We start from the raw sequence: 27,895 nt of genomic DNA on the forward strand, positions 1-27,895 counted from the left end.
AGTGAAGACAGAACAATGATGGGAGAAGACAGATAATCTTATGCAACCTGGTCTGGGCTCAAAAATGTGGAGCCCAATCAATATAAGCTCCATGTCCTGATCCACTTATGTTTTTAGTGACAGAATAAACATACCTGTGACTTTATATCTCGATGAAGAATTTTTCTATCATGTACATGTTTCAGGGCCAAACATATCTGTACAAACCAGTCCAAAATCTAGGCAAAAAAATTAGATCTATTATATCTTTTAAACTTTACATTTTACAAGTCTTTCTTTGACTGCTAAAAGGATTTAGCAATATTTGAGGTTGAGGAAAACTAAATAGTTGAAAATAATTTCTTTTTATTTTATGGACACTAACATTAGGTACATATTCAAACCAAGTGACACACAGAATATACAGAATACATATTAAATCTAAAATGAATTATCCCAAATTGGAATCCCAACTGACTCCAAAGAAATGTGATTTTCTTTGTTCTTGACTATGATTTTATTTCAAACCACAACAAAAGACTGGAAATGCAAATATACCAAACATCCATCAAGAGGGCTTGATAAACTTATGCTACATGCACAATGTGAGGTACTGAGACAGAGAGAGAGAGAGAGAGAGAGAGAGAGAAATAAAATTGATGTAGATTTAGGGAATAATAGAAAAAATAAGACTAAGGTAAGGTACTTTAGACATCCTTGAAATCAAAATAGATACTAGATTTAATGCAGCTGCCAATACAAGGCTTCAAAGGTGGAGTTATCTAGCAAAGCTACATTTTAGGAAGATATGCTCTGGTAGTATAAGCCCAATTGACAGTATATAAAATAATTAGCCAGTTACAATTAAGTTGTTAAGTTATATACACACAGGGTACAACATATATTACACACATAACAATATATTATTACAGACTAAAAAAGATGAATTGAACAAAGGTGCCAATGAAGACACTGGATATGATCCCAGACTCCTCCAATAATCACTATCAGCATTGGTAGTTAAAAATAAATACATACTTAAATAAACACACTTTAAATTATTTCTCAATAATGGGTAGGAGTTAAGCTCCTACATGCTAACTTACCTGATCCTCTTGAAACAAAACTCCTTTTTGAGCATTTATTCGTTTAAACAGATCTCCTCCTTCACAGTAATCCATCACTATGTAGAGAGAGCCATTTTCTAAAAATATAAATATTGTATTTCAGTTTGTAAAAGGCATATCAAAAGCACAGCTAAATTAAAGATACTTAAAAGTTTATTAAAAAGCAGTGTTAACAAAAACAGAACTATACTTAAACCAACTAGGAGGGAATGGGATAAAATAAAATAAAATTAATTTTAAAACACTAGGGTGCAAAGTCAAGGTATACTGTTTATACAAGTCTACAATGACTTCAGTTTGTTTGTTTGTTTGTTTTTTGGAGACAGGGTCTTGCTGGGTAGGTCAGGCTGCCCTTGAACTCACTATGCAGCCAAGGCAGGCCTCGAACTTGTGGTTGATCCTCCTGCCTCAGCCTCCCAAGTGCTGGGATTACAGGTATGTGCCACCACATCCAGCCTACAATGACTTCAGTTATAAGCAACGCCATCATTAATTCTTTTTCTACCAAGAATACACCATCCTATTGAGAGAGTGGTGTCTACACAACATCTCTAGAATATAGACAAAATGCAAATAGATACACCTGATTTTATTCAATAGGAAAATTTCTTTGTCAGAGATGAGTTATCTTAGTTTCCACCTGACCATTAATTTTCAGTTTTGGTTTATCCAATTAAATCTGTTACTAATTAAGCCAATATGATTAATAAAAGCTGTGATGTTCTCTGAGGATTCAATAGTAGACAGGACATAAATACGACCCTCCTGGAGCTTTATTTCATTTACTTTGCTAAAATTGTATGTAATAGGGGAATTAACATAATAACATAATTCCTTATTCACCTTTTATCTCAGTTCAGAGAAAGAGGACTTTAATGCTCTTCCCCTGGGTAGAAAGACTGAGAAACACAATCATGTTTTCCACCTCCTGTTTCTTTTCATGTAATGTAGAGTGGCCTATGTCACCTCTAACATTTACTGAGCCACTACTTACTAGTGAAACTATCACAACTCAAAAGTTTTCCTACTTGTTACTTCCTTACTATCTATGCCATGGCCTTATTTCTAGCAATACTTATTTTTTACACTTTGTGGTAGTGTTCTTGTTTGTGGTTCTCATAACCTTTTTTAATACCTTGCTGTCAATGTAGTGTTAGGATTAGGAACTGAGATGATGAAGTCAATTTAAAACTCTGCAGGACTCTTTGGAACTGATATGGAAAAGTCATCTAAATATATACGTAGAAAACTATAATTTAAAAAACCTGAAAACTATGTAATTATTTATTATATATCGAATATTATCAGTAACATAGCATAAGAAACAAAAAAGTAAATATTATAGTATGCTATCATTTATCATAATATGCTTATTAATGCTTAGACTAATTCTCAAACATAAGACAATGGTTGCAGAGATTAATTCCCAAAAAGGGACGAAGATGTCTAAAAGATAGAAACAGATGACAAACTTTTCACTGTTCTGTAACATTTGAATTTTGTACCATATATAGGTTATCAAAAAATAAATAAAACCATCAAAGGATAAAAAAAATGTGTGTGTATGTGTGTGACAGACAGAGACAGAGACAGAGAGGAGGGAGGGAGGGAGGAAGGGAAAGAAAAGAGGAGAGAGGAGATAAGTTAAACAGGCCCCAACAAAGGGATAGAGAAGCAATTCTAGGAGCAAAATATTTGAGCTTTAGTACATGAACTCAGTAACATATTCTGCTGCTTAAATATTTACTATTATTTTTTAGATAAATACTTAAAATGTAAGGCCAACAGAAAAATCTTTTCTCTGTAAGGGAAGTTCTAATCTGCTCTGTTTTCCTTCCAGATGCTTAGCACTATTTGCCAGACACTTTGTACAAGATGCTAGCGATACAGCACATAAATAAAGACTCTCTGAATAACAAAAATAACCACCACCTAGAAACTACTTGAAGTTGGAGCTAAAGATTACAAAGCTTCAATGCAGAGTAAGAGAATAATCAAGAGTTTAATAGAAAAATAATAATGGGAATATGTTATAATCACTCAGCAAAGTATGTACTGCTAATTGGCTAATTCTTTGGGGGGTTTTTGGTTTGGTTTTGGTTTGGTTTTTGAGACAAAGTCTCACTATATAGTTCAGGCTAGTCTTGTACTCACTAGGTAGCCCAGGGTAGCCTTGAACTTACAGCAATCCTCCTGCCCCAGCCTCCTGAGGCTGGCCTGTACCACCACGCCTCACTAAATTTTTTTTTCCCCCCTGTCCGAGGTGTCAAACCTAGGGCCTCATGCAAAGGCAAGTAGTCTACCACTGCGCCAATCCCCAGCCCACTGGTTGACTAATTCTAACACTCTTTTCCATTCACTACTTAATTTAAAAGCTGGAAAAAACCGAGATGGTCTGATTCTTATTTTTCACCACAGTTAGAGGTAGTTATGTGGCTCACATTGGGCCAATAAGATCAAAGTAATTCTGAAGGGTGACTTCTGAAAAAACATTATTTGATTAAAAGAACAGATTCATGCTAGGTGAGGTAATGCAATCCCAGGCACTTGGGAGGAAGACTAAGGCAGGTGGGTTACAGGTTTGAGGTCAGCCTGGGGAATTTAGTAACACCTTGTCTTGAAAAAATAAATAAATAAAAAGGGCTGGGGATGAGCACTTGCCTTAGCATGCACACAGCCCTGGGTTCAATCCCTAGTACAGTGCGGGGCGGTGGGGGGGGGGGGGACCAGTCTGTTACCACCACTTCTCCTTTTTTGGCTTTGGATGCAGACATGTGCTTGGAGTTCCAAAAGTCATTTTGGAACAAGATGAAAAACATTAGGCTCAAAAATATCCTAAGGATGACAAAGAAGAATGACACAAAAGTCTAGATTATGGTAACATTACTGAGCTGCCATATATGCTATTACAGATCTGCTTATCGTAACACTTCCTGTTAGGTGAGACAATTAAATATCTTTCTCACTTAAGCCAATATTGGTCAGTTTTCTGTTACTTGCAGCCAAAAGCAACCCAAATTTAACCCCTATGAGAAACTTTTATTCAAGTAAGTAGTTAGATTTTGGCAGAAGCAATGTGAACAAAGAGAATACCAACCTCTATCTCAATCTATGAGATTGAAACACCTCCACTAAAGGTATAAAAGAGTAAAAAAAATTCAAAGAGGGAAAAAAAACACAAAAAAAGAAACAATTAAAAGATGACAGGCACAGACAATCAAAAGCAGAAAATGATACATGAATAATCGTCCACACACCCAAATATTTGGTTACACAAGGCAAACACCCATTTTCCCAATTATAGAGTCACAATTTTTATCCATATGCATTTATAAATTATTAGGGATAAACAAAACAGTCAAATTTCTAATTATAATATTTAACAATATAATCTAATTATATTTATACTTTATATATAAAAATATATTTTCTTATCACTCTCAAGTTGTATGAAATAATTTTATCAACACTATTCAAATGTATCTTCAAATCAATATCTTTTACTCAGTCATCTATCAGTTTCTCCAATACATATGATCTTCATTTAAGTTATCTGAAAAACAGCATCTTTTTCAGCACTCGGGATGAATCCAAGGTCTTGCACATCTTGTACATGTTTGTCAAATGCTCTACCACTGAGCTACATCCTCGGCCCTTTTGATTTTATTTTTGACCACTGTCTGGTTAAGTTTGCAGGCTGGCTTGAAACCTGTGATCCTCTTGCCTCACGCTTCAGGGTAGCTAGGATTACAGGTGCACCTATCTTAATTACGGTGGAATTTTGATCTTATAATTGGAAGCACTTTTTAATCTGTTTTTGTTGGCACTGCAATTTGTGCCCATGAATTAATTTCCATATGCATATTAATTGGGATTTTAAATAAATCACTCTAGGAATTGATGGTATAGCTCAATGGTAGAGTACACACTGTGCTTAGTATGTACTAGGCCTGGGTTCAATCTCCAGCATCACAAAAAAATAAAAAATAAAATAAAAAGCACTCTAGTGGGATATATGTGAGAATGCTATACTCCCTTTAAAGCAACATTAGAAGAGTTACTTACAATGAGTCTAATACCTACAATCATGACTTCAATATTAAATTTCTTTTATGCCTCTTTTTAAAACTAATTCTGCCTCAGGATCCCTGAAGCATCCAAAACTGAGTCTTCTTTCCTAATTACGATTGAACGTACTAATATTTTTTGGTAGTTCTGAAGTGGGGACAGTCTTAGGGACTGAACCCGCAATCTGTATAAACTGATATTATCCAGTGAGGGACTGTTGGCCAGCTGCTGGCAAAATTCCCACACCTTTTGAAGTCACAAAGTCTTCTATCTTAATTATGGTGCAAGACCAGAGCAAAAAACAAGGTACTTTCTTTTTCTTAACACAGTGTTTCACATGGACACAGAAAATATAGTAAAGAATAAACACTGAATTTTTAACAATGCTTACTCCTAAGAAGTAGGAATGGAGTGGAGTCAGAGAAACAGAGAAGTTAAGTTTTAGTTATTCATGTCTATACTTATGAATACATTTATCATGAGCATGTATTCCCTTAAAATTAAATTACAGTAATAATGAAACTAAGGAATATGCACTCCCTTTCTTAGTCATTCATGTTTCTATGTGAAAGCCAACATAAATACAAAGTATCTGTTAATATACATTCCAAACCCTTTAACTTGAAATGTTAAAATAATGGCAATGAAAGAAAAAAGACTAAAAGATAGATGTGGGAGAAAAGATAAAGGGCAGTCAAGGTTTTGAGAAGAGTTGGTTAACACTATGCTATCACACATGTTCTATCACACATGACAGAACTCTTCATTTTGCTTCCACTACACAAAAACAATAAACTGAGTACATATTGTGTTAATTAAATCATATATTTTTACTTCAGTAGATGCTTAGCTCATCTGGGAACAAAGTTATTTGGGCGCTAATTCAGACTCTGAAACTGGTATATGTTATGTCATTTTAACTATGCTTTACTTTCAATCCAGATTATCTTTCTGTTTTGTAATTTACAAGGATTTATGATAGTAATGTGAATGATATTTTGGAAAAACTTCAATAAGCCACCTTGAATTGCCTTTAGAGTAGTTTTGTCTTATTTTAGCTCCTTCATTATCAAATATAATGGTATATACAAAGTGTGACTGAAAAGGTGAATGTTCAAGTTTTTAAAAATGTATTTCAGTACCCCTTCAAGAGACTCCCTCTCCCTTTGAACACACTTGCTCCATTATTCTGGCCACTTCTGGAAGTACTATAGTTCTAGCCACTTGTTGAAGCACTGTAGTTTGGAAATACTTTCATGAATATCTCTAGTTGCACTGTCATGGCTACTCAATGTCCTCAATTAATTCAGAACATTTACTTTTCTTGGTCATTTTGACTTTGGAAAACAGCCAGAAGTTACACAGTGTCAGATTCTGTGTCTAAGGTAGATGAGGACACATCATGATATTTTTATAAGCCTGGCTTTCCACTGGATGGCACTTAGCATCAGTATTCACTTTATGGTCACACCTCATAAACATAGGAAAGGTGACTTCCAGAACTGATTTGGAAAGTGGTAACAACAGGGTGTGTTCAAAGTGACAGGGACCAGACTGAGGGGAGTTAGTGACAATGTGACTTTTATTGTAATATATTTTTTAAATTTAAACATCCACAGTATATTTTGATCACATGATATAGTAGTTCCAAAACAATAATTATAGCTCAAGAAATTGAGAAAATTTTCAATACATTTCAATACTGTAATAATGAGGTGTAGAGGAACATACTAATGTGAAAAGTACTTTCTAAAAATCAGAATACTTTATGAGTGGTAGAAATGGCAGTACTTAAAAGGAGTTTAGTTTAAAAATAGGTTAATTACTAGAAACCTAATAACCTCAATGAATGTAAACATTATATGGAATAACATGAGCTAAGATTAATAATATCAACAAGAATGAAAATCATGATAGGAGAAACAGAGGAGGAGGAAGACAGGGAAGAGGAAATGGGAAGGGAATTTAAAAAAAAGAAGTAAGCTGAGTTTGATCCCTGGTACAAAAAAAAAAAAAAAAAAAAAAAGAAGTAAGCTGTAGTATGTACATATATCCACTCCTCAAGAAGACTGTAAACTCTATGTACTATAAACATGTACTAATAAAATTTCTAATAGGTTAATTACTGTTCTTGCTTTGTCCAAATTCTTGTATTTACTAACCTGCTTTATTTTTATTTTTGGGTACCAGGGATCGAACTTGGGTCCTTGCACTTGTGCAGCAGGAGGCAAAACCACTGAGCTAAATCCCCGGCCCTATCTTGCTTCTTTTTAAACAATCATTAATAAAACAAGTCAGTATTAAACTACACAGAGACAATGTGGTATCAGTATAGTATTATCCTAGAATCAAGTTGATCTTTATATGCACATATATTGAAGCAAAAATGGTATCTTTTTTCCTGAGAATATATTCATAAAATAATCTTTACAAGGAAAATACCCATAAGTTATCAATGGCTTAGGACTTATTTTGTTTTGTTTTGGGTACTGGGGATCGAACTTGGGACCCTGTGCTTGCAAGGCAGGCAGCAGAAGCAATGAGCTAAATCCCCGGCCCTTAGGACTTATTTTGAACTCTTACAAAATTGATCTGACCTTCAAATGATTCTCTATACTGGACAATATTTGGATGCTTCATGTTTGCCAACACTGCAACTTCTCTCCTTGATTCTTCTCTTTCTTTACTGGACATCTTAAGTGGGAGGGAAAAAAATGAGTGAATTAAGACACCAAAATAAAAGATAAAAGTCTATCAGGAAAAAAGTAATTTTTAAAAAAAGGTACTAGTACAGTCTAATCAATAAAATACAGCAAGAAGTTAAAAAGAACGAGTAAATCTCTGAGGAAAAACATTTTAACACATCCAAACTAAATTAAGTTAGAAGACAGGTGGTTTTATATTTTTCTAACCACAAAACCATAAGCACATATCACAAAAGATCTGAAAGGCTATACAGACTACTCTGAAATTAGCAGTATGCTTTGGGATAATGACAGTTTTTCACTTTTGTTAGACACTGTTTTATTTTTCAAGTCCTTTAACAATAAGCCCCAGTGTAGTCAAATTATCCTGTTTCCTTGAAAATAAGACCTAACTGGAAAACAAGTTATAGGATGATTTTAGAAGAGACATTCCCTGAGCTTGGGGCTCATTTGCAGGTCTTATTTTTGGGGAAACTTGGTATTACTTGTGTAACCAAACTAAAAATATACTTACTCCTGAGATGTTAATTTCCTTGATAACATATTGTCTGCCATCCTCTGTAGATTTAACAAGAATGGCTTTTCCAAATGAACCTTCTCCAATCTTTTGTAGCCTAACATACTTCTCCATGCTTCTTTTTCTAAGGCATTTTTATAGGTATGCTAGACATAAGAAAAAAAGTGATAGTTAAAAAGAGTTAAAGCAAGTTTTCCTTAACAATTTAATGTTTAATTCAAAAACCATGCCAGGTTAATTGATTGAGGTCATTAGTAGCTTTGGCAACAGCAATCTCAAGACAGTGGTAATTTCATAAGACACCAGAGTACAGTAATGTGGTAGTGAAAGCTTTAAAAAAAGATAGAAATAAAGAAAAAGTCATAAAAGCAATAATCAACACAGCCTACTGACAAGATCATTAATGTGGATATACATAAATACACTATGTTAATCTGAAACTAATCAACATTTAATTCACCCAATTTAATATTTGTATTTCCATTCACAGCAAACAAGTTTCCAATGTATGACCCCTTTCTAGGAGAAAATAAGCTGTCAGGAAAGTATTTTAAAATCTCTGTGACACTACACCATATTTTTCTCTATAAATTTATAAACTGAGGTTCTCATTTCATCCATCAATGCTAAATTTGTTTAATTTTATTTGGCTTCTAAGAAAGAAAGATTTGATCTCCTTAAATGACAAAATCCATATTCTGGGCCTGCAAAACTAAAGGCTTGTAGCAAAATCAATGAAGTAATTACACTTTATGAAATTTTATGAGAAAGTACTTTCCTCTACCTTACAAAACATTATAACAAAATTTTATTCAAAATTTCTACAGGAAACCAGGATGCATTTAGCAACTTTCAGAGAAACAAGAAAAAAAAATTATAGCACTAAAGCATCAGTATGAGTTAAAAAGGAAAAGTCATTCTAAATATAGCAAGCCCAAGTGGAATCAACTGGCAGAATATAATGGTATCTGGGAAATGGCCAAAATTTAATGATCTCTCCAGTACTTGAAAGCTCAATATATTACATTACCATGCTATTTAGAAAAAAAAGACATGATAGACTCATCTTAGGAAACTAAATTTCGTAAGATAAATTACATTAAATAATAACCACATGATGAGATTATTTCATAATCCTCATTACTCTGTGACTTTTTGCCAACAGAGGGAAAATAAAATTAGTCAATTTGGCCCTTCCTGAAAATATAGCTGCCAATTCCTTTCTAGGGATTACAGTAACAAGATGGAAGCTTTAAGAGTCTCTAGTACTGTACTATACTGCCAACCACACTGCTGAGCATTAAGGTTCTGACTGAATCAGTAAAACAGAAGAGAAACTACTGCGCCTGGTATTAAAGATAAGTCCAACTGCCATGAAATAATGTGAAGCCAGACACTTTTCCAAATAATGAAGGTCTTGCAATAGATGAGTTTCAACAACTGATAAGGTCCCCTTTTTACATCAATGTACATGAAAGTAAAAGGGAAAACATGAAAAATAACAGGTTACTTTCAGTGTTTGTAACATATTTAACTGAACTCCTTATTTCACATCTGTGAAACTTCTCAACTGAACTGTAATTCTAGAAAAAAATTTCAAATCAAAAGAAATAAAAGATAATAAAATATACTAGCCACATTTAAAAACATTATAACATGCAAACTAAATAACATAAGAAACCTGATCTGATTTTATTATTGTAATAAACTAAATTATAAACATTTGTAAATTTTTCCAACATCAAATGAAAAATCATAAACCAACTTGAGTCTACAGTATTCTTAAAGTCTCTAACAATTACAAGTGTATCAACTTAATCTCTGCAATACATATCTAGTATTCAGGATATTCAAAAAACACAAAATTAGAGGTTTATCTATACTGGAGATTTCCAAAGAAATGACATAACAAAGTGATGAATTCAGAATCAAGGGGGAAAAAAACAGTTACATAACCAAAAGCTAACCCCCTATTTGTCTAAGCTTCAATTTCTACATCTAAGAACACTAAAATTTAAACATGAGATCTTAACACCATTACCAATACCAACAGTCTGTAATTCAAGAAGAAAAAAGTAGATTATAAAATCAAAAGCTTCAATACTGATTAGAATTGCACAAAGAGCAGGAATGATAGACAAACATGGCCGAAGCCTGTTATGAAGCAGTCAAACATATAATTTGTTTGCTTTGAATCTCCCAGTTAGGTAACTGCCCCTTTCCCACCTTGACAGAATACTGGCTATACCAGGCAGAGGTGAGAATTGGAAACACCATCTATGACTTGCAAGATTAAGCAAAAGTTCATACAATAAATGATGAGTCTCCATTGTGATCATAATGGTACAGTTAATATCAGACAATTCCACCCCCCCTAAAAAATTTAAAACCTAAGTAAATATATATAATAACAGTCAGGAATTAAGGGGCTATAATCATTGAGAGGTGGGAACATATGAGATTTTATATTCATCCGAGCCTTTTCCCTGAAAACATTTTCCAAATGCCACAGTACAGTAGAGCTCAAGAATAAAGTAGCAGTCTTGGGGCTGAGGAAAGAAAGAATTCATTGTTCAGGTCTATGAAAGTCCTGAAGAGGAGGAAAAAGAATAGAAGCTCAAAAGTCTGTAAATAAATTCCATTCCTGTCAGTCCATTTCTAAGCTGTACATGTATACTAACAAAGCCTGAAAGTAACCAATGATCGGAACAACGTTTCTGACAAAGCAAAACTGACAGCTTTCATTAAGATACATGATCGAGAGTTCCTATAGCTTTTCATTTACATCAAGCATACAATCAAAAATTATGAGGCATCCCCCTATCTTTCACCATGCACTAAACTAAAATCGAAGTGGATTAAATATCTAAATGGTAAAACAGAAACACTAAACTTGCTGGAAGGTAAGTTAGGTAGAACTTTTGAAGACATTGGCATAGGAAAAGACTTTATGAACAAATCCTCAGTAGCATGGGAACTAGCACAAAGAATCAACAACTGGGATCTCATCATATTAAAAAGCTTCTGCACTACAAGAGAAACCACTAACAGAGCTAAGAGACAACCTACAATGTGGGAAAAAATTTTTATCAGTTGTTCCTCAGACAAAGGACTACTATCTAGAATATATAAAGAACTTTAAAAAATCAGACCCCCCAAATTTAAAGCCCCAATTCAAAAATGGGCATCTGAAATGAACAGACATTTCTCAGACAAAGAAGTAAAAGCAGCAAATAAACATATGAAAAAATGTTCAACATCACTGGTCATTCGAGAGACGTAGATGAAAACAACACTGAGGGCCAGGTATTTAGCTCAGTGGTTCCGCTGCCTGCCTCACAAGCACAAGGTCCTGAGTTTGATCCCCGGTACCAAAAAAATGAAAAACTGAAAAAGAAAACAACGCTGAGATTCCACCTCACCCCAGGAAGAATGGCTGCTATCAATAAATCAACCAATAACAAATGCTGGCAGGGGGCGGGGAGAAAAGAACCCTTCTCTGTTGTTGGTGGGCGTGCAGACTGGTGCAACCACTGTGGAAATCAATACAGAGATATCTCAAACAACTAGGATTAGAAGTCCCATTTGACCCAGCTATTCCCCTGCTGGGTATCTTCCCAAAAGAATTAAAAGAATCATACCACAGTGATACATGCACACCCATGTTTATAGCGGCACAGTTTGTAATAGCTAAAACTTGGAAACAGCCCAATTGCCCATCAAATGGAGACTGGATAAAGATGTGGGTTTTTTAATAAAATGGAGTAGTACTCAGCCATAAAGAATGAGAAACTAGAGACATTTATAGCTAAATGGATGCACATTGAGGCCATATTCTTAAGTGAAATAAATAAAACACACATGTGTAAATACCAAATATTTTCTCTGGTGTGAGAAACTAAAAGTGTAAATAAGAATCAAAATGTATAAATGTTATTGTGAAGTGAGAAGAAAAGGTCTAAAGGAGTAGGGGAAGTGGGAGGGGTAGGGGAAAGGAAAGAAGGGAAAGGAAAAAATATGAGAAAAGCAAAAAATGGAAACAAAGTCTTTATAAACAGGGAGGAGTGGAGGGGTTGAAGGGAGGGCAGGGGAATGGGTAGAAAATAAGAACCGAGATATAGCATGTAAAGGTACAAGTTCCCAATGATGAATGTAACTGTTGTACATCTAAAATGTACCAATAAACTTAATGAAAAAAAATGAGGCATCTAAAAAAATAGTAGGAAGACTTACAAATAACTGAAATATGAAGTCATCAAATGGACTTTAACCATGATTAGTATGGTACTTGAAAAAAGAGGAAAAGATGCACAAAAGGGATATTTGTAAAAGATGAAGAATTTCCACAAAGAATTGAAATTTATGTGTAAAAGTGGCCATTCTAGAACTAAAATATAAAATATTTGAAATTAAGAACTTATTCACAGATATTATAGAAAATAGGGCATGGTGAAAGACAGTATTACTAACTTGGAAAATAGATCAAAAGAAAATATTCACCCAAATGAACAGAAGGGGAAAAAATAGAATTCAAAAAAAATACCAAGGAAAAGAAGAGAAATATCATAAAGATTTTAATTCTTAATCTCTATATTTAATGCTATGCTAATAAAAACACAGCATTGGGGGTGGATATGATTAGACAAGCTGACTTTAAAATTTATACAAGAAAAAAAAAAAAAGCAAGAACAGCCAGGTGCAATGAGGCATGCCTGTAATTCCAGCACCGAGACATCTAAGGCAGGAGGATCACATGTTCAAGGCAACCTGAGCTAGGTAATGAGCTCCAGGCAGGTCTGAACTACATACTGAGACCCTGTCTCAAAACAAAAAACAACAACAAAAAAAAACGAGGAAGAGGAGAAGAAGGAAGAAGAGGAAGAGGAGGAAGAGGAAGAAGAGGAAGAGGAGGAGGAGAAGGAAATAGGAAGAAGGAAGAAGCAAAAATGAAAGCAGCCAAGAAATACTGTAAAAGAAGGGCAATAAAAGTAAATTTGTTCTAGATGATACCAAAACATTAAAATCTGTAATAATTATGAGATAAACAATCATATCACAGAAAAGTCCAGAAATCAAAAAATTTTTAAAACCTGGTGAGTAATCAGGGTGACATTTTAAATTAGTAGGGAAAGCATGGATATTGAAATGAATAGTTCAAAAAAAACAGCTAATAGATAGCCATGAGGTATGACGCTAGGCATACTTCTTCATGTATATCAACCTAAATTCTAGTTGATAAAATATTCAAATGTAAAAAATAAAACCACAGTACTAATAAAACAAAACATAGAATGATTTTTATAATCATAGAATGGGTAGCTTAAATATGCCACAAATAAAAGAAGGGTTGCAAGTTTGATCCCCAGTACCAAAAAAAATAAATAAAATAAATAAATAAATAAATAAAAGAACCTTCAGGCATCAATACGACTACAAAAAATTCTGCATAGCATAGATTATTAGCATAAGTCAAATTCAAACGACAATTCACATTTTTTCACATCACCAAAGGCTCATTTTTCTAATGAAAATGTATTCACTGGAAATAAAAATGAATCGAACAGAAAAATGAACAAAGAATATAAAGTTAAGTTAACAAGCTGGGCAGGATGTCCCATGCATATAATCCCAGCATTGTGAGAGGCCAAGGCAGGAGAATTGCAAGTTTGAGCCCAAACTGGGCAACTGTGTAACTTAGCAAGACCTTGTATCAAAAAATTTGAAAAAAAAAGGGCTGGGGATGTAGCACAATGTGAAGGTCCTAGGTACAATCCCCAGTACCAAAGGGAAGAAGAAAAAAAAAAAAAAGACAATGAAAAGGAATGTGAATAATGTTAAAATGTGCAAAGGTATCCAATCTCCTATAAAGAGAAATAGAATTTTTTCAGTGGAAGATATAACTTTTATGCTATATATAATTTACTATAATAAGAAAAAATTATAAGAGATAGCATTTTTTAAACCCTTAGAGTGACAAAATTCAGAAACTTTATTATTGTACTGTTTCGGAGGGGTATATAAAGAAACAATATGGTGGCAGTTTAAACTGGCTCCAATACTAAGTAAAACAATTTAGCAATATCTAACAAAACACAGACACTTTGATTCCGTGATTCCATTTCCAGGAATTAACTTTATAACTATTTCCAAAAGTAGCTGGGTATGGTGACAAATGTCTGTCACCCTAGCACTCTGGGAGGATGAGGAAGGAGGATCCCAAATTTGAGCCCAGCCTGAGTAATTCAGCAACTTAGACCCTGTCTCAAAATAAAAATTTTAAAAAGGCTAGAAAAAAAAGAAAAAAGACTAGGGAGTAGCTCAGTGCTAAGGCTCTAAGTTCAGTCCCTAGCCCCCCCAAAACAAATCAAAACAAAAACTCCCAAATGTACTGAAAATGACACATGTACAAAGTTATCCTCTGCAGCACTATTTCCAATGGCAAACTTAAATATCCATAAACAATAAAAGAAGCATTTATATTGGAGTGGATTAATTTCTAAGTAAGTATTAGATTTTTAAAGGATTAAAATAAATGTAGTATACAATATCTTCCCTCCCCTATGGGGGACACGTTTCAAGATCCCCAATGAATGTCAGAAACCACAGATAGCACCAGATCCCACATATACTATATTTTCTCCTATACATATGTATGATAATGTTTAATTTATAAGTACAACATAACATTAAGAATAACAAAGTAGAATGATTATAACAATATACTGTAATAAAAGCTATGTGATCTCTCTAAAGATGCCTAGTGCACTGTTACATTTTTAAAGCAGCGATTTATAGCTTCTCTTTGGCATATCAAATTGCAAGTATTACTTCTCTTGCACTTTGGGGCCATTAAGTAAAATAAAGATTACCCAAACATGAACACTGCTATAATGTGACAAGCAACCTGACAATCTGTAAAGCCACTAAGTGACGGGCAGGTAGTACATTTGGAGTGTGCTTATGCTGTACAAAGGGATGATTCATGTCCCAAATAAAATAGCTCATTCTACTCAGAATGGTATATGATTTAAAATTTAGGAGTTTTAATTTTTGAAATTTCCCTCAGATAAATGAAACTCTAGATAAAGGGGGATGACTTTACTATTATTTGTGTAATAAAAAGAAATATATATGTTAATACCTATATTTACATTTACTTATGTACGCATGTATTTGTATATATATATACACACAATCCCATGTGTAAGTAAAGTGGTACCTTGGTTCATGAATACTTTTGTTTGCAAACAATTTGGTTTGCAAACAGAAGTGTCTGGCAAAAGTACCTCTATAATACTTCTGCAAGAATACACAATAAACTAGTAATACTGACTGCCTCCAAAGAAAAGAAATGAGTAGTTGAGAGGAAGTTTTTTCAATCTCTTATACTTTTAAAATTTTGAACCATCTAAATATATTAGATAATCAAAACACACTAGCACACCACAATAGCTTGATGTGATAGCACACGCCTGTATTCCCAGCACTTGGGAAGCTGAGGCAGGAGCATCGCAGCAAGGTCAAGGCCAGCTGGACTACATAGTGAGTGTAAGTCCAGTCTGAAATACATTGCAAGACCCTGTTTCAAAAAATAAATAAAAAATAAATAAAATTAAAATTTAAGAAAACAATTAAAATGCTGATAGAAGTATGAGGAACACTAGCTAAATCAATTTCCCCTATTTAAATCCTTGGACAATTTTCCATTTCCATACTGCCCACCTTGACATTTAAAGTTTTTTCTATGGCAGTAAGCTTCTTTTCAAGTATGAACTATATTTCAGAAAACACTATCTCAGCCTCTAGTAAAATTAGATATCTTTCCTGCCGTTTTTCTGACAATTTCTTTAAAGTCACAAGTAAGCAATGTTTGACGTAATAATAAAATTCTGTGTACCACATATGAAAAACGTTAGCATATATGAATGAAAAGCTGTACCCTCCTTAATCTGGAACACATGCTGATAGGCATTCAGTCCTCATCAGCTGTTCTAGATATTTGAGGGACAGGTTGTCTTGAAACATTAGTAAAGTAATGGCAACACAAGTTTTTTGGTATTGTCTACAACCACAGGTCATACATACAATTCTCCCAAAACAATAAGCACAAATTTGAATTATGAGAGTGGGTCAATTTATCTTCTTTATTTGTAATTACTCAAAAAGCAGAAAACAAAAATGGGATTAATTTTCTTCTCTGCAAGTTTATTCAAACAACATTCAGAGGTTCTGTAGCGGAAACTATCAACATGCAAATAAAGACTTTATATTCATGATAAAGTGTCATGTTCATGACTTGGACTAGAAGGCATAAGATTAGACAAAAGGAAAATTTACTTGTAATACAGTGTCAATGTATTATTAACATGAACTCAAAAGAACTCCTATGGGCAAGTTCCATAACCTTTACTAAATATCTCTATAGTGACTTTTACTATGCAAAAACATGTTTTCCCACAAAATAGAACAGGCAATTTTAAATGAACTCAATCTGTAGATCTAACACCAGACCACTCTAAACTAGGAACAAAGAACCACTTCTCTTCGTATTTGGCTCCCCTCCATCGTATCTACAATTTGCTGCATCATAAGAAAAAGCCATTATTAGCTTGGATTGGATACTACTTTCAATCCTTCATAAATATTTCTGATACAATTTACCCTGGCAGTGAAAGAAATGTTCTCCTTTTTGGAGCAAATTTTATCACATAACTTATTTTAAAAGCCTGTATAAAAAAGTTATCTGGGGCAGGAGGACAGTCCAGAGGTAGAGCACTTGTCTAGCATGGATGAGCTCAATCCTTAGGACCAACACCACCCCCTCGAAAGAGCAAGGTCTGGAGTTCGAGTCCCAGTACCAAAAAAAAAAAAGTTATGATGAACTCTTAAAGTAGACCTTATACTACCTTACACATGAAAACTATCAAATCAAGAATCAGATTGCAGAATAACCAGTTAACTGCTATTCATTTTCTCTTCCTAATGGAAATACAAGTAATTTAAGGCAGGAGACCTCTAAGCAATTTATGCTTATCCAGAAGAAGATCTCTATTACCATTTTAATTCCACTGTTACTCTAGCTCTTAAAAATGTCCGAGGATTGCTTTGAAATATATACAGCTCTTTAGACAAATAGCGTTTTAGTGAGATGAAAGTATTTTCTACACACTTAAGGTGAGTATCCATGCAATTTCTATATAAACAAATCTAAACAGGTCTCGTTTCCAGTATGATTTTACTATTTTGCATGTCATTGCTTCCCAAGCATAACTCACCTCAATGACACCGGACTTTAGTAGGAATAGAGGTGATAACCAATAAGCATTGGTCTAGATGTGGTGGTCTTCCTGTGGGTCCTAACAAGCCAGAGGCACCATCCTACATTTCGAAAATGACATCCTGAAAGAGAAACGAAGTCTGTCTAAACAGCAGCAGCTCACAGCCCAGACTGAATGGGAGCAAGAGATTCCTACACCTGCCACCCGTCTCTGACTAACATCTCAGGCTAGACTCCGTCCTGCCTCGTACAACGCCCGTAAGGCAAAGCCACATTGCCGGGAGGAAACAAACTGGTTTCTATCCCCCTCCCCCTTGGAAACGGCGGAAGGCAGCAGGGGGAGTGCCTCGGTTACCACCTCTCCAACCCCACAGAGTTCGTCCCCAGTGGCCTTGGAGGGTGGGGACGGGTAGCGCTGGGGACTGGGAGACTACCTGAGTGCCACGTCCTCCTGCCCCGCAACAGCGCCTTTAGATTCCAGGACAGGGGAACAACTGTTCACGATTTCCAGACTGGGACTGCACACACCCTGGCGCCCCAAAGCCTGAGCGAGTGCAGAAGGAGGGGGAGCGGCTGGCGCGTCACCGGCGCGGACGTGTGACGTCAGCACGCGGGAGTCGGAGCGAGGCGGAGGTGGGTGGGAGGGGCTGCGGCGCCCCTGGGTGCGGGGTTTGGAGCGGTAGAGAGGGCACTTGGAAGGAGGAGAGAGGACTTGGAAAATGATGAAAAGGGTACAGGAAAGCAGAGATGGGGGGGGAGAATTCGCGAATAGAAACTAACTTGGAGTATGCATATTATAAAATTTTCCTATACATATTGCACAAAGGGATTTTTTTTTAACCTTGAGATCTCACTACTTGATACCCGGTTTTAAAAAGTAATTTTGTTTTAAAAATCAAGCCTTTTCCAAATACATTTTGGATGCATACAGCAAGGAAGTATTTTTAAGACTTGACATTTTAAAATACAAAGACGGTTTTCTATGCCTTTACACCTACTGTGTATAAATTGTATGTTGAAGGGTTTGGCCGTGTATATATAGTATTCTTGTAAGTAACCTCACGGCAGGACTTGCAACAATACATAGCTTCTCCTGAAATGAAATACTTGTGTCATCCCGAGGAGCCCTATTACTAGGCTGTAGGCTATTAGGTTGCCTTACCTAGAGTAACCTCGAGATACTGGCCAGTTTAAATTTGAAGGTGAAGGAGGATAGTAATTTGTAGGGTATCTTGGTTGTCCTCTGGCATTGTGCCTGTATTTTCACGTGTTGTATATAACCACGGTGGAAAGAACACAGACATTGACAAAAAAAATGATTCAGGAAAAAAAACAAAACAAAACAAATGATTCAGGGGTCAAATAATTCAGATCTTTGCTTCAAAGAAATCTATCTCCTTTTCCCTAGACCTTCCCCCATCTCACACACACACACTCTCTCTCTCTCACACACACACACATACACACACACACACTCTTCTCTGGGGGTCTCATGCCAGTTTTTACTTTCCTGGTGTTTAAGAAGTACTTTGTGCCTAGCTTGGAAGTGTTTCTGTTCTTTGCCAGAAGATGGCACTGCAAGTCACCCACGCTGGCACCCTGGAAAGAGTCTGCCTTGATTTATCCCTACAATCTCCATGCAGCTACTAAAGAGTTGTTCTCGGTATTCTTTTCATTTCTAGGCTAACCTCCCGAGATCCCTCCCACTCCCAGTGAGAAGGAATTTTGGTGTCTGAATGCACAATAACTAATTCTGCCCACATCCATTTTTACAGAAAAGTGATATGAAAACTTTGCCAATTGATAATCTAATCCTCATTCTTCTTGCTGCTTACAGAAGGAATGGCTATTCAGATATGTCCTCAGATAATATATCTTTAGGATCCTATCATAAACTGTTGGTGGAAATATAAATAGCTGCAGTCTGTGCAGAAAGTATGTTAGCAATATGCATATCTTTTGACTCAGTTTTAGTTCTAGGACCAGAAGTCCAAGATGTATACACAAGGATAACCATTATTGTTCATAACTAGAAAAACTAGAAACAATGTAAATGTCTAACAAGGAACTGATTAAATAAATTACAATATATTCAAATAATTTAACACCTAAAGCCGTGACAGAGGGTGAGCAGTATCTATATTTACTGACATGTAAAGATGTCCTTGATAAATTGTTGAGTTGAGTAAGCCAGGTTACTTTACCAAAGTTCAGAAAATTACCTGATGATTTCCCTTTCTGGTTTATATAGCATTGTACAGTCTAATAACTTTTACAATAGGAATCTTTTTTGGTTTCTTTTATTCTTTTTCTTTAAATATTTTGTTGGGTTTTTCTTTCAAACAAAAGCAGATTTTGCTGCTTTCCTTCCAACAACCCATAAGCATATCCAAGAGTCTTCATCCTCCAAGTTCACTTCTGTGTACATTCCTCCATGAAACCAATGATAAGTTTTACAAATATCACCTACATTTTTCTCTAAGTTTCTAAAAACATAAACATGCATCTATATATTTTAATCCTTTTTTTTTCTGGTACTGGGGATCGAACTCGGGACCTTGCACTCATGAGGCAAGCGGCAGAACCACTGAGCTAAATCCCCAGCCCCTTAATCCTTTAAAATGGGGTCACAGTACACACATTATTTTGCAACTTGCAATTTTTATTTAACAGTATATCATAAACATCTCTCCAGAGATCAACTAATTCAAATTCACATCAATGACATTAATATTCCAAACATGGATGTACCCAAATGCATTCAACCACCCAGCACTCAGAAAACTCAGAAATGGTTTCCAATGGCATTGTTATTTCTAAGGGATAGATTCTTAAAGGTAGGTTACCAGGACAAAAGTATGCATTTTTCACTTTAATACTCTAATGGTTTGGATATCTATTGTGTAACAAACCACTTGAAAACTTAGTGACCTAAAACGACAGTAATTTATCATTCCTTGTAATTTTGTGAGCCAGAATTCCAGGAGAGTTCTGCTAGGTGGTTTTTTTAGTTCCACATGACTTCAACTGAGATAGTTCACTTAGCCTCATTCAGCTAGCAACTGTGCTTGACCAGACAGTCCAAGAGGCTTCATTCACACGTCTAGAGCATTGGTGTTCCTCCAGTCTCTCTACATGGCTGGTTTGGATTGCTCACAACATCGTAGTCTCAGTGCAGTTATACTTTAAGTAAGACATGGAAGTTGCCAGTCCTTTTAAGGGCCAGGTTAGGAAAAAGTATGACATTATTTTTGTCATATTCTTGGACAAAATAAGGTTCACAGAGAGGCAAAATTTACAAGGACAAAGTCAATGACAGTCACATTTGGAAAGTAGCTGCCACATCCTGGGTGTTATGGTTTGTGTTTCCATGTTCCTCCAAAGCCTCATGCAGTCATAGGTGGGCCTTTTTCAGATGTGGCTAGATCTAGAGTGTGTGACTGACTCACGGTGCAATGCTAGGATTAGGATTAAGGGTGATTACGAAATTAGTCCACTGATTGGTTTGGCACCCACCCTAAACTGAGTAGCCCAGATAGAATGTGAAAGGGCAAAAAGGGCAGAAAGAAGCCGCTATGGTTGTTTGTGGCTTGCTGCTTATTGCTACTTCAGCTTGTCTTCTGCAATGCCCCTCTGCCATGCCACCCTGCCTTGGAGCCAGCAATTATGGATTTAAACCTCTATGAACTGTGAGCCAAAATAAACCTTTCCTTCTTTAATTTTGGGTGTTGGGTATTTTGTCTCAGCCACGAGAAAAGTAACTAGTACACCAGGTTACTTTTAAGAAGCAAAATAGGGCCGGGGATTTAGCTCAGTGGTTCCAGTGCTTGCCTCAAAAGCTCAAGGTCCCGAGTTCAATCCCCGGTACCAAAAAAAAAAAAAAAAAAAAGAGCAGCATAATAAATTCACACTCTAAATAGCTTTGTAGAAAAGGTGCCAATTTCCACAAGCATTGTTTCTCTTCTAATTTTTTTTTTTTAATTTGAATTTCCTCTTATGATTGCCTTTCATATCCTTTGGTCTTTTGCTATTAGATTATCTTTTTATCTGTTTGTAGGGGCTATTTGTAATATATGGAAATTAACCATCTAACATATTATGGAACAAATGTTTTCTGTCAGTCACTCACTAATTGTTTTACGGTAGATTTGATCACAAAGAAATTTGTGAATTTGCATGTGGTCAATTCTGTCAGTTATTTTGGTTTCCAAACTTGCCAAAGAGATATGAAGTATGAATGAAAAATAGTGAATTGAAAAAACTTTTAAAGTTTATTGAAGAATACATTGCCATGAATCCCCCTCAAAACAGTTTCCCTCCCTTTGAACACACTTATCCCATTGTTCTTGCTACTTTCTGAAGCAGTTCTGGATGGAAGGCCTCTTTCATGAGTGTCTTCAGTTGTGCTATTGTGGCTGCCTCTATGTCCTGAACATTTACCTTTCACAGTCATTTTGATTTTGAGGAAAAGCCAGAAGTCAGATGGTGCCAGATCCAGTGAATAAGGTGGATGAGAGCATACTGTGTTTTTAGACACAAATCTGCCTTTCCACTGATAGCATTTTTTATTACACCTCTTAAAGACATGAAAGAAAACTTCCAGAACTGTTTCAGAAAGTGGCAAGCATGATAGGATAAGTGTGTTCAAAGGAAGAGGAAATATTTTGAGGGGAAATTAATGACAACGTGTCTTTTACTATAGTAAAATTTTAAAAGTTAACCTTCATTGTATTTTTTGATCATACTAAATTTAGACCTGGGATTTAAACTATAGCAGCCTGATGAATTTCTGGTCTTAATCTGGTAAGCCTACTTCAGTATACAGAGATAAAACACTATCTAGTCAGTTCTTGAGTTTCAGGCTTTTTGGATTGGGTTACTTTCAAGGGCTCATAGGAGAGTCAGCTATCTGAATAGGCAGATCATAATCTATACCTAAAAGAATAGAACAAAACACTGAGCTTTTAGTTGTGCAGGACATGAGAAAGAGGTCACTTTGTGGGTTTGAGAATGTGATTGGCTGAATTGGTTCAGAATGTATCAGTTCTCTCTGACGATCAGACAGAAATCTGTAGAAAAAAATTACACGAAATTGGAAAACTGTTTGCTAATGAAATGGCACTTGGAGACCAAGGAAGAGTGGCATTCAGAGAATTGAAGGGAAGGGCAGGTTTACTCACTAGCTAACAGGCCCAGTGTAAGTCACTTTCCGGAGTCTGGGCCCCTTTTCTCCATTTGTTCTCATATTTAGTTCTTTAGCCAGGGCCAGAGGAGCAAGCAGAATGTTACAGAAGCAGAACTTAGCAAAGGATGGGGAGGTGGAGGTAAATGTTTTTACAGCTAAGACATAGGGAGGTAGGCAACTGTGTTTCAGCAGTTCGTCTTCCGGGCACAGTGACTTTCGTGGGTTAGGGGCAAGCCTTAGACTATCAGCCTTGAGACCATCAGTCTCCGCCAAGCTTTGTTTTTGTTTTATTTTTGGTACCGGGGATAGAACTTGGGACCTCGTGCTTGCAAGGCAGGCAGCAGAACCACTGAGCTAAATCCCCAGCCCTGGTCTCTGCCAAGCTTTGAGACTGTCAGTCTCTGCTGTCTGTTTTTTTCCATTTCAATATAACAGGACTCAAATGGAAACGAGTGCAAAGCTACTCTAGAGAATGTTATCTTCCAGGAAAAATACAAAAGATAGGCAACAATCATTTTCAACTACTTCTCTGCTGCTGGTGAAATCAGAAAGAACTTCAAGAAGTATGCTACTATTTCCACAATATGGTATCTTATTCTTTTTTAAGTTGCATAGGTTGGGCTCAAACCCTAGCCTCAAGTGATCCCTTGCCTCAGCCACCAAAGTATCTGGACTGCAGGCACAATTATCTTAATCCCTTCCATTTTCTCTTTAAAAATTATAGTATGAAAAGTCATAAAAATATCTTAATCTCTTCTATTCCCTCTTTTCAGTATCTATGAAACATAGGAAATAAATGTCCTTGTTTGAAACAACTCACAAGTGCATGAAGCAGATCGATATAGCTTTACTTGTTTCTCTGATTTTTCTGTGTAACTTTCAAAAAAATTGCGCATTAGGTTTTTATGGGAAATAATTTTATGTCACTTTTTTTTAAACTCAAAAAAAAGTTCAGAGCAGCTTGACAAGGTCTGGAAGCAATAATCTAGAAGAAACTGGGATAGACTTTTTAGTGCTCTTTTTTTTACTTCTTTTGCCAGTTCTATAAAATACAACCTGCTATTCAAGAGTAGAATTGCTGAAAGTGGGGTAGATTTACCTCACCTCCACCATTTATTTCTCTTTGTGTCTACCTGAGTACCAGAAAGACTAGTAAACAGGCATTTCTAGACCTGGTTGAAATTGCTACCACTATAAGTTCATCTTTTTCTTCTTTTTCCTTTTCTTGAGGTCTTAAGGTTGGTTGGTAGGGGAGGAGTGAATCTAATTTGAATACTGTTAAAGTTTTTGTTACTACTAAAGACTCAGTTGTAGCAACAACAAAAAATTTTTATTTAAAGAACTAAACATTAATAACTTATTTTGCAATGTCTCCAAATATTTCCTGTATCTGAGCATTTTGTAGAATATATACTAAGACTGTCAGTCAGAAGATGAGTTTGGTACTCTGTTGTATGCAGATAATACTCCTCTGAAGATGTTCATGCGCCTCAAATCCCTGAAAAGTCAATATATCACATTATATGCAAATGAATTATATACAGGGATTCAACCCACCATTGCTGCTTTGTAGATGAGAGGAAAGAATAATGAGCCAAGAAATACAAGTGACCCCTAGTTGCTACAAAAGGCCCTGAAGTAGATTCTCTCAAAGCTCCTGAAAGAAAACAGCCCTGCCAACATTGACTTTTAACCAATGAGACCAATGAGAGGCTTTGCCCTTCAGAACTCATTTGCATTGTTTTAAGCCACTCAATTTGTGGCATCTGTTACAACAGGATACTGTACTAGTACAAACTCCTATTCTCTTAAGGTTACAACAGCAGTTTAGAGTATGGGGATCAGGTAGACTGTTGAGTTTTTTCTCCCCCTGTGGCATTTGATTGAACCCAAAGAGTGCTAAGCTACATTCCCATCCTTTTTTGAGACAAGGTATCACTAAGTTGCCCATGCTGGCCTCAAGCTTGCATCTTCTCGCCTTAGCCTTAAGTAGCTGGTTTTATAGGCAAGAGCTACCATGCCCAGCCAGTCTGTCATTTCTTTTTGTGTGAGAAAAACCTCACAGTTAAGTCTGCAAAAATTCTTCACTAGGGATTCTCTCAGGCCTAAGGAACTCTTCTTTAATCACCTTCACTAAAGGAAGGTGTTATAGCTTGTAACTAGATGTCCCCCCAAAGTCTCATGGTGGGGTTTTTCAGAGGTGACTGGATCTAGGGTAATGCTGGTAATATTAAGGGTGTGTGGTACTGGATTGGTTCCTTAATTCGCTTATCATAGTTCTGGGTGTGGTTAATGGGAAGGCCCACCCTGGGTGTGGATGGCACTACTCAAAAGGCTTGTAGCCTGGATAGGATAAAAAGGAAAGAGAGGCTTGCTGTTGCTGCCTCCTGCCTACCAGGCCAAGGACTGTTTCTCCTCTGCCATGCTCTTCTGTCTGCTACTCTGCCTTGGAGCAGCTAACTATGGATGTAATTTCTACAAACTGAGCTGAAATAAAGCTTTCCTTTTTTAACTATGGATGTCATGTATCTTGTCTTAGGTGAGAAAAGTAACTTAGTTACTCAAAGTAACTAAGACATAAGGGATTCAGTAAAAATATCAACCAATCAGAATCCCCTCTGTAACACTGAGGAGCAATGAAATAAAACTGAAGTATTCACATTAAGGTATGTAAAATGTTCCAAGGGTCTGCCTATGGTCTCACTGTGTTTCCTTTCACCCAAGACTTTAAAGGGGGAAATTTAACATCACTAGATGTTCTGACAAAAACCCCAGAGCAATTACAGAGCAAGTCCTTTCACAAATGTAATCTTTATCCATCAAGCTAGCACACAGCACATTGTTTAAATATATTGCTCCAAGTCTAACGCAGTATTTCTGACTGTGCCTGACATATCAACTGGAAAGAATTAAATATGGAGATGCTTAAACCCAACGTTGGAATAATTAAAACAAAATTCTAGAAGTGGTGCCTAAGCAAGATTATTTTTTTGAAGTTCCTTTGAAGGTTTGATATGTGAAGCTTGATAACTACTAGTGTGATGGTTATATATACCAGAAACCATTAATTTTATGGCAAACAAATTCTTGCAAAGGAAAAAGTCCTGCAGAATACAAGGGATATCACAAAATAACAGATTTACAAGTAGACTTGTTCTTGTCAATTTAAGAGATTCTTGGACTAATCCTTTATGAAGGAACTAAGATACTACTATAAAAGGATTTTTTTCATAATCATAGAAAGCATGATTGACAGACTAATATCTATCATAATCAAAATCTAGCCATTCTTTCCAAAATGAGGCTATTTTCAATGAGAGAAGAAAACATAAAACATCTGCAAATCTCTTATGAAAAATTCCACTTGGTTTAGAAAAGTTTTACTTGACTTTCTACATTTTCTAAAAAGGGTAAGAAATTTGCCTAATGGGGTTCCGAAGAAAAAGAAAACTATGCTTCAATATTACCATGGTTCTGCACCAGGGATTTAGCTGAGTGGCTCTGCACCTGCCTTGAAAGCACAGGGTCCCGAATTCAATCCCCAGTACCAAAAAAAAAAAAAATTACAATGGTTCCACAATTTTTTTTTTTTTTGGTGGTACTGGGGATTGAATTTAGGAAGCACTAAGCTACATCCCCAGCTCTTTTTATTTTGTGAGAGGCTGTCACTAAATTGGCCAGGTTGGCCTCAAACATGTGGTCCTCCAGCTTCACTTCAAAAATTCTACCTTGATAGAAGTAATGAAAGCAGTCAGAATCAGCCTGACTGCATTGTGAACACCCCTTCATTACCATGGGCAGTGTACTAGCTTTGAAGCCCAGGAATGTATTGTTTGAGCATATTCAGTTCTGTCATGGAAAAGAAGAAATAAAAATGTACAAAACGTGTTAAGCACACCTAAGTCACTAACCTACAATATAAATTCAGAAAATCATATAGATGTATCTATAGAAAAGCTGTGAAGACCAAAAATATACATAATTCATAATACATATATACTTTATATGTAGTATAATTCAGTAGTATTTGAGACAGTTGCTATTCATTAAGCATTATATATATTCATGATTACCAGTTATCCAGGAGACACTTGACAAGCATGGGTCTTACTTCTGCCACCCACTGGCGACACCAACTGGTCCCACAGGTCCCACCTGCTCACCAGCTAACTGGCTAGCTCAGCCGTGGCCCGGCATTCTCCCCTTGCATCGACCCCCCACCCCCCACCCCCTAGTCTGCACACAGCACTTGAGCACTGAGATAAGACACATTGGATTCTGTGACACCATAGGAGGAGCGCAAAAAATATACATGTAAATAATGAATAATTTAGAACGTGTAGAAACCTCAGATTATACATTTTCTCCAAAATACTTAATTTCTAAGCATTGTTTTTGAAAACGTGCATGACTAAATTTGGGTTACCAGTTTTTTCAAATGTGGCGATGGAGGGCCGGGGATTTAGCTCAGGGATTTGGCGCCTGCCTTGCAAGCGCAAGGTCCTGAGTTCGATCCCCGGTAACAACAACAACAAAAAAAAATGTAGCGATGGCATCTAAGAAAGGTGACACCGTTACATTGGCCGTGACCTGTAGGCCTGGCCACCAACCGGTCTGGGTCGAAATTAGAAAGCCGACATCTCTCCTTTTAAATTTTAGAGCCAGAGCTCTTCCACTACTTTTGCTTTCACTTTCGAGCCCGAAGCTGCCGTTTCACAAGCTCGCTGCTCTCACGGGGAATTCGAGCTTCTTGACGCGCGCAGAGGCCCTTCGGAACAGGGTTCCCCCTTCGTGGCCGCCCCCAAACCTTTTCGGAGGTCACCGGCGGGGCAAAGAGGAATGCGTGAGTGACAAGACCTGCACACGCAGCTCGGCCCTCGGCGCTGCCGAGCTAGCTTGCCCCTCCTCCTCACGGCCCGGCCCCGGCCCCGGCCCCGGCCCGCCCACCATCTCCACACTGCCCAATCGGCGCCGAAGTGCCTCTCGGAGAGTGGCCGGAGGAGGATGTTCTTGGGCGGCCTGACGCTGAACGGCCGT

At 36.4% G+C, this 27,895-nt stretch overlaps 1 protein-coding gene across 9 annotated transcripts in view; it reads right to left on the minus strand.

Moving 5' to 3' along the window:
• Positions 1 to 18,278, minus strand: part of Nek1 (NIMA related kinase 1) — a 182,049-nt gene extending 163,771 nt beyond the window's left edge. For 7 of the 9 annotated variants that reach the window (XM_087217007.1, XM_021264931.2, XM_087217006.1 and 4 more), the window contains exons 1-6: positions 18,108 to 18,254; positions 17,672 to 17,795; positions 8,394 to 8,542; positions 7,772 to 7,868; positions 1,086 to 1,183; positions 135 to 218 (exon numbers count right to left, since the gene is read on the minus strand). In XM_087217007.1, coding sequence (XP_087073133.1) covers positions 135 to 218; positions 1,086 to 1,183; positions 7,772 to 7,868; positions 8,394 to 8,510 — 396 coding nt within the window. In that variant the 5' untranslated portion in view covers positions 8,511 to 8,542; positions 17,672 to 17,795; positions 18,108 to 18,254. Of the gene's footprint in view, positions 1 to 134; positions 219 to 1,085; positions 1,184 to 7,771; positions 7,869 to 8,393; positions 8,543 to 17,671; positions 17,796 to 18,107 lie in introns of all 9 variants that reach the window. The other 2 variants (XM_021264929.2, XM_021264927.2) reach the window with 2 other exon arrangements.
• Between the last annotated feature and the right edge of the window lie 9,617 nt (positions 18,279 to 27,895).

Source organism: Heterocephalus glaber, unplaced genomic scaffold, assembly GCF_053883595.1.
Source record: "Heterocephalus glaber isolate CG9 unplaced genomic scaffold, H.glaber_assembly_v1.0 deba00001461, whole genome shotgun sequence".
Lineage (NCBI taxonomy): Eukaryota > Metazoa > Chordata > Mammalia > Rodentia > Bathyergidae > Heterocephalus > Heterocephalus glaber.